The 7,718-nt window shown below is 30.6% G+C and overlaps 2 protein-coding genes across 2 annotated transcripts; one reads left to right on the top strand and one right to left on the bottom strand.

Moving 5' to 3' along the window:
- Positions 1-365: 365 nt before the first annotated feature.
- On the bottom strand, positions 366-4,518 carry LOC108762016 (aquaporin AQPAe.a). The gene is made up of 6 exons (XM_018508817.1): positions 4,398-4,518; positions 3,848-4,020; positions 2,517-2,660; positions 2,197-2,430; positions 1,836-1,916; positions 366-500 (listed from the first exon to the last, which is right to left on the bottom strand). Exons 1-6 carry the CDS (start codon positions 4,516-4,518, stop codon positions 366-368), a joined length of 888 nt encoding a protein of 295 aa, XP_018364319.1.
- Positions 4,519-4,725: 207 nt separating this feature from the next.
- Positions 4,726-6,527, top strand: LOC108762013 (odorant receptor 49b). Its single transcript, XM_018508814.1, has 5 exons — positions 4,726-5,513; positions 5,694-5,793; positions 5,874-5,984; positions 6,194-6,349; positions 6,421-6,527. The coding sequence occupies exons 1-5, from the start codon at positions 4,726-4,728 to the stop codon at positions 6,472-6,474; spliced, it is 1,209 nt and encodes a 402-aa protein (XP_018364316.1). The 3' UTR covers positions 6,475-6,527.
- Positions 6,528-7,718: the final 1,191 nt, after the last annotated feature.

Genomic DNA, 7,718 nt, shown 5'->3' with positions numbered 1-7,718 from the left:
AAAAAATTAAAACTAATTAAATCATATTAGATTGAATGATTATTCAACAATTTTTAATTTTTAGATAAATTTAATAATAAATAAATGAAAAAGTTTGATTGTATTTAGATTATCGTTGAGTTACATCTGCCATCTAGTAAAACTTGAAGTTACTTTGAAAGAACATGACCAATAGACGATAATTCAAAAAAAGTGAGAGCATAATTTATAATAAAATAATTACAATTGTTTATAAATAATTAAAATTGTTTATTTCATGTATAATATTATAAATTTGGATATTATGGTACAATTTCATTTATGAAAACTGCATATAATAAATTGTCAAATTCATTTGATTTATTTTACATGATAACATTGTTCGACTATGACAATACGGTAACAGGCTTTGTATCAGTTAAACAAATAGATTTTTTTCTGCTTGGTTGTGTTTCTGTAAACAGCAATTGATAAGCAAATGTTCCAAGTAAGCCTCCCAAAATAGGACCAACCCAATAAATCTAATTACACAAACAAAATTTAGACGATAGAAGTTTAAGAAAAAATTAAATTAACAAAAAAAAACATTTTTACAACTTAAATTAACTACTGTTTGGAAATACATTTCCTCTTATATGATAAATCGTATTATATATAGTTTTTAATCTCAGAATGTTAATGCTAGAGATGTAAAAATAACGGTATTTTTTACTTCGGAGAAAAGTATCAAGTAAAAAACTAGTTTTTAACTGCAAAAAACGGTATTTTTACCAAATTACATAAAATTCATGAAAAAACATATAATTATTTCAATATAATTATTTGAACGACAGATATTTTATAATTACAAGCTAAATAAGTGATGTTATTAATATAGGTAATACTTCATAAGCATAATATATACTATTTTGTTGCATATTGGTTATAATTGTACTCTATATTTTAATTATTTTGTGTTCTTTTTAATTATTTTGAGACAACATCCCAATATAATATTGATTCAAGAATAATTAAAGATTCAATGAACGTTGTCTCATTAATTTAAATTTGGAATATATATAATTACAATCACAGTATACAACAAAAACAGTCAATTAGTAAAGTATTATTTGTATTAGTAACAGTATGGAACACTTATTTAACTTTTAAAATTGAATTACAGCATAAAATATCATAATAGTGAAAGGTAAAGTACATATATTTATGGCCGCCGGCATTATACTATATTAATCACATTATACAATATTTTAACTTTTGTAACTATTTCTACACAAAAATCTTACAGATAAGTGCAAAAACTAAATTCTGGAACAATAGTACAGTGTCGAAATTGTAAAATGCTAAAAAACAAAAAAATATCCGAGTAAAAAACCGTCAAATCTGAAGGAAAAAAACCATTATTTCCCTAGTTTTTTACGCTAAAATTCTAAGATTTTTTCATTGTTTATATACATCTCTAGTTACTGCCACTGAATTAAAAGAAATCTTCGATATGTGATGTTTAAATAAGCTGATATATCATTAAAGATAATATTGTTATGTCTACTACAGTTGAGTAATTTACACGTGTCAGTTGTTATCGCGCAGAGTATATCAGATATGTAATATGTAGTTTTATAGAAATTCTTAATTAATTAAACGCTCATTAACGGTAATCATGCTTCTATATCTCGTGCACATAATCCGAGTTGATAAAAAATGAAAGATAAAGACACTATTGTAATAAATTTTTAAATGTAATCAATATTTTCATAATATCAATATGAAATCGGAGCTTAACACTCTTATTGTGGAAATATATTTTTGTTCTTGTATTCACCTATACTATATATAACGAATTTTTATTTTCAACTTACCCAGTGATCCTCCCAATTACCATTCCAAAGTGCAGGTGCAAATGACCGTACTGGATTCATACCACATCCGGTATAAGGACCCTAGAGAGATTGAAAAGAATAGATTTTTTCAATTTCATATTTAATTGCAAAAAGATTATTGGTTATTTTTATGTGTATTTTGTTACTTTCTTTTTTTTATAAAATTATATCTATACGCGATAATAAATTTTGTTTAAATTATCAGGCTACACGGAATACATTTCTAAGCAGTGTAATAAAAATGTAAGACAGAAGAATAATTAATGTTATGAAATACTTAATAATAATTTTAATAATGGAAAAACATAAGAATTGTGCGTTGTTTTAAAAATAGTTTTACCGCTGTAAAAGAAAGGAGAGTGACTAAAAAGCCGAATTTGAGGGCGACCGAATCCGTAAGGTGAGAGCACCGAGGATCCCATGTTGCACAAGCTGCACAAACTAGGAAACACATGCAAAATATTTCAATTAATAAACCTTGCACGCTACTAAGTCCCGGATAAACAACATTGACGCAAAGGCTCTCAGTAGAGTTTGATTTTCCATCGTTGAACAAATCCGCCGGTGTTATCCACTGCGGGAATACAGATCATTGTTCGTGATAAATATACTAACAATAACAAAAAATATAATAAAAAACAAATAATAATAAAATAATACTTTTAAAATTCCGTATCCCACGATGGCACCAATCAACTGTCCCAAGATGTAAATTACGCCGGTCGGAATTGATTTCAGGCCCAAAATGACAGCACCGATGGTGATAGCCGGATTAAGATGAGCGCCACTTATGTGACCTATCGTCTAAGAAATATCGGTAAATGAAATTTTAAACACGAAAACACGATAAACCAAATGTTTTTAAAAAAAAATACGCTTTATAAAAATATATATTTCTTATAAAATCCGATCAAGACTTAACTATATCGATATTGCAAGTTATAGTTTATAAGATATAATTTGTAATTTATATAAAATAATAAATATACATAAGGGTTACGAACCAAGCGATGTTTATTGCTAATTGCTTATTTAAAGTTTATATAAACAAAACCTCAAACATTTAAACCTTTATCAGGTCATTATCAATGTGAAACAATGTGACAATAATAATTACAAGGTATGATTCGTTGCCATAAATTTGACAGTTGCAATAAATGGAAAGAAAGGTGATCTTACAATGTTCGCTCGCATGTCTTTAGACAATCCCAAAATTTTTTGTAGTTTATAGTATAAGTTTATTATAGCTTATTTATACAATATCCTCCATAAGTTTGGGAACACCTTACGTTTTACAGGTTTGTAAATAATTATTTAATTGAAAAAAGACGAAATAAAAGTACATACATACATACGTTATCTATAACGAAATAAAAGTACATACGTATGTATGTACTTTTATTTCGTCTTTTTCCAATTAAAGATTTAATAACATGCTATTAAAATATGGAATTTTAATTAAAATGCGATTCATACAAAATCTGATTCTTCGGGGCCATTTTACAATTTTTACGGAGTCTGAAATCAATTCAAATAGTTTACCACTTTTATAGAAACCGTTAAACTACAATTAAATGACCTGTGTATATACAACGAACACAAGTACAAATGTTGCAAAACAGTTGACAATATACGTATAAACAATAGACCAAAGTGCGAAATTCAATCTTGAGCGCTTTGATGCTGTGAAATGATTGTATCCAACATATTTTCGACATGAACAAGCTTATGTTCTAGATAAACGTTTATTGTCATTTAGACGTCTTACGAAATATTTAAACCAAAAACATGTATAGATCGCTGTCATGTAATGGATTTCTTGTAAGTAGGGTGTTCCCAAACTTATGGAGGGTACTGTAGCTTGTGGAATTCATATCGCGTATGAATGAAAAATACATATCATATCATATCATATCATATCATGTTTTTAACATAAAAAAAATATTTATAAAATAATTTTGAAGACAATTAAATCACATGACAACACGTACCATAATTATGAAATTCATCGATAGACCGAAAGCAAGTGCCCTTTGTAGCGCCGAAGGTGCGGATCCTATAGAGCCAACACTCCCCATATAACCGATATACAGGTACATTGCTGTGCCGATGATTTCCGCCGCTAACATCGTCATCGTATTCTCCTGTAATTTCCATATTCCGTCTGTAAAAATTCGTAAAGCGGATTTTGATATTTATATAAATCTCAACAATGATGAACTCACTACCTCGTTTGTGCTGCATGGTGAAATCACTGCCGCGTCTGAGTTTACTGTGATTATTACTTTAACAATCTGCACAAACTATCACGAATCGCATTGCATCGCTATTCTTCGTAAGGGTAAAAAAGAATGCGATGTCTTATCGATAGATACGTTAAGTGTTTCGTAATTAAATCACTGGTTGATGTACGAAGAATGCACGTGTCCGCGATATCACATCATTTCTTTAAACTTTGAGATATTTTACATTCAAATATAATATTATTATCAAATAATTTCCTTGATAATTCAAAAGCATATTTTAGTTATACGATTCTACTCACGTTCACCCTCTGAAAAGAACTCTTTACTCCTTCAGACGACATGGAAGAATAAAACTCCGACTTGGAGAGTCTAAAGCTACCACCATCACAGCGCATGCGTTGCCGCTGAAATTGCATGCGTTTTCCTCACCATTAAAACTTTCCATAATTCTCGCAGATTGGTCGCAAAGAGATCATCGCAAAAAGACGCAAATTATGCACGCAAGCGCTCACGGTTGATTCTCACAGGTCACGCTCGTGTCCATCAGTCGTTGAAAATATTTGTACAGTTAATATATATATATTCTACATAAAAACGAACTAAAAATTCCTAAATCGATGTCGATGGAAGACTTTACACTATTTCGAAATCACAATTATAAGACCGACATTGAGTACGTGGTAAAGGTGGCCAAGACTTTGTTAACACCTGTGGGTATTTGGCCGCTCTACCGAGGTAACTCCAAGTCGGACAAAATAAAAAATTACCTCCAGACGGGCGTAATATTCGGATTAATGTGCTATCTGCTTATTCCACACGTCATATACACCTTCTTCGATGCAGAGGATCTGACAAGATACATGAAGGTTGTAGCCGCTCAGGTGTTCAGTCTACTTGCCATTATTAAATTCTGGACAATGATTATTAATAGAGAAGAGATCAGATACTGCCTGCAGCAAATGGAAATGCAGTATAGAAACGTGGAGTGCGAGGAGGATCGGTTGGTGATGATGAAGAGCGCCAAGATTGGCAGACTCTTCACAGTGACGTACTTGGGATTATCATACGGCGGCGCGTTGCCTTATCACATAATTATGCCGCTGCTGGAGGATAGAATTGTTAAAGAAGACAACACGACGCAAATACCTCTACCCTACCTTAGCGACTATGTTCTTTTTGTAGTGGAAAACTCGCCGTTCTATGAGATTACCTTCGTTTCGCAAATTCTGATCAGCAGCATTATCCTCTCCACGAACTGCGGTGTTTACAGCTTGATTGCTACCTGTGTGATGCACAGTTGCTGTTTGTTCGAAGTCGTGCGCAGACAGATGGAAACAGTCCTCGACGATGGAATCAATAATCTTCACAAACGATTTGGGAGAGTAATCGAGCATCATTTGCAGGCCATCAAGTGAGAAAGTTTTAATTTACGTCTTATATTAGTATACCTCTATAAATGTCTTCATTATATCCTCGTTAAATCATACGCAATATGCAGTTACGTATTAAGATAAAGAAAGAAAAACGTGTTTTTATAATTTATATCGGTTTTTATGTTCACATTGGATTTGGATAATAAAATACGTTACAGATTCGCAGAGATGATTGAGAAATCATTAAACATTGTTTTTTTATGTGAAATGGTTGGTTGCACTATTATTATATGCTTTCTGGAATTCGGCGTTCTTAAGGTATTTCTGTTAATAGAAATTATTAGAATAAAACACAGGATGAAATTTTACAAATATACATTTACGCAAATTTATTTCAGGAATGGGAAGACGGAAAGATCTTAAATATGGGTACATATTTTGTTTTAATGACGTCAATATTTGTAAATGTTTTTATTATATCAGCTATCGGTGATCGCCTTAAAGAAGAGGTACTTTCCATAAATTTGCACTAAATAATTTATAAATTATAAAATATCTTGTAATACATATCCATTGCAATTACAAACAAATGAAAAATTCATATAAAACTCAATTGAGATTAAATGATAAAATAACAACAACAATAATAATAATAATAATATGATAAACATAATATAATAAATTAATCGATTGATATTCATTTATTCCTATTATGAAGAGCGAAAAGGTAGGAGAATCGTCGTATTCTATCAAATGGTATGACTTGCCAACACAAATTGTAAAAGATTTAATTCTGGTGATGCTTAGATCAAATCGCCCGTCAACTTTGACAGCCGCAAAAATATTCGATCTCTCGCTTCAAGGATTCTGTGAGGTAATTGCTTATAATGTTCATCTAAAAATTGGTAGAAATATAACATTTGCTAGATACACTATGCGTTTTAGGTTTGCAAAACATCAGCGGCGTACTTTAATTTTATACGAGCTATGACTACATAAATTTTCAACTATTATCGCATCGAGTACTTATATACATATAAGAAATACTGTTATCGTCACTTTATGAGAGATTACATCTCACTTCTTACATGACGTCAGCGAAAAACAATCGCTGTCGAACAATAAATCATATTACTGACAATAATTTGAATAGTACATGTCATGTATTATAATTCCCATATATAACGTTTTCCACGATTCCGTTCTTTTCTGCGAAATAAATTTATTTAAATTGTCGGCTTTCTGAGTTATACGACTAACTTCCCAATTGCGTAATGCATATTCTTTGTTTAGAACTTTTATTGTCGTATATCATTATTTTTCCCTTTCCGAAACTTTTTCCTTTTCTCAAATTTTATAAATCGTAAGTAATAGACTGCGTGTTCTACAATCATCCTAAATTATCAAATAGAGTTTGCTTGCAAAGAACGTTTTAGTAAATAACTTACCAAGATAAAATGACCTGACGCTGTTGAAAACATTGTGGAGAAAAACTTCAGTTGAATTTAAAACTTATATAAATATATCTACGGATATCAACATTGTCTTATGTATCCCATGATATCACTTATTAAGGTTATACATATTATATTTATATATTATATACATATTATATAATGTGTACTTACATAATTTTAGAGATGTATACAGAATTGCATTCCTACCACAAAAATATTATTTGATACTATCTAATTCGAATAGTTTTAAGAATTTATTAATTTTTTAAAATAAATACATATATTATAACTAAATTTTTTTATAATAAATGATAATAAAGTTCTTATTATATCTAAAAAACTCGATATTTTTATATTTAACGCGTTAGAGAATGTCCAATTATTGTCAATTTACATCTGGCATCATCTCTCAGCATTGAACTTAAAAACGCACAGCAAATATTTCGAATTAGATTTCACTTTGTGAAGCACAGAAATGTATTCACCATTCTGAACATTGTACGCTTTTGCTTTCAACAGCTCAACGAAGCAAATCTCTGTCTTCGCAACTACCTCTTGGCAACGCCTGCGTAGAACCGTCATTGAAATAATATATATTTTTTTCCAATGAAAGTTGCGACAATTCTTAGAAGAATAGCCCTTACTGACAGTTTCTTGGGAGAGGTGAACTTTTTGCACGCAAGCGCCTACGTTAACTTGTGTGCTATCCGATCAACGATCCCTCTTCCACCACTTTGTTGTTGTCAGTCGAGAATCAAACTTTGCGAAGCGAATAATTGTAGGACA

This window comes from Trachymyrmex cornetzi, unplaced genomic scaffold (genome assembly GCF_001594075.2).
Source record: "Trachymyrmex cornetzi isolate Tcor2-1 unplaced genomic scaffold, Tcor1.1 scaffold272, whole genome shotgun sequence".
Lineage (NCBI taxonomy): Eukaryota > Metazoa > Arthropoda > Insecta > Hymenoptera > Formicidae > Trachymyrmex > Trachymyrmex cornetzi.
The sequence above is the reverse complement of the archived record's forward strand: the minus strand, read 5'-3'. Positions and strand labels throughout refer to the sequence as shown.

What these genes read in the sequence shown, in the direction of transcription:
- LOC108762016 (XM_018508817.1), bottom strand. Translation starts at nt 4,518, where the DNA reads ATGCAATTTCAGCGGCAACGCATGCGCTGTGATGGTGGTAGCTTTAGA. An exon ending in CGATGAATTTCATAATTATG is followed by an intron (nt 2,661 to 3,847) that starts GTACGTGTTGTC and finishes GATATTTCTTAG; the next exon opens with ACGATAGGTCACATAAGTGG. An exon ending in CTCTCCTTTCTTTTACAGCG is followed by an intron (nt 1,917 to 2,196) that starts GTAAAACTATTT and finishes CAATCTCTCTAG; the next exon opens with GGTCCTTATACCGGATGTGG.
- LOC108762013 (XM_018508814.1), top strand. Translation starts at nt 4,726, where the DNA reads ATGGAAGACTTTACACTATTTCGAAATCACAATTATAAGACCGACATT. An exon ending in GTGATCGCCTTAAAGAAGAG is followed by an intron (nt 5,985 to 6,193) that starts GTACTTTCCATA and finishes CCTATTATGAAG; the next exon opens with AGCGAAAAGGTAGGAGAATC. An exon ending in CGCTTCAAGGATTCTGTGAG is followed by an intron (nt 6,350 to 6,420) that starts GTAATTGCTTAT and finishes TATGCGTTTTAG; the next exon opens with GTTTGCAAAACATCAGCGGC.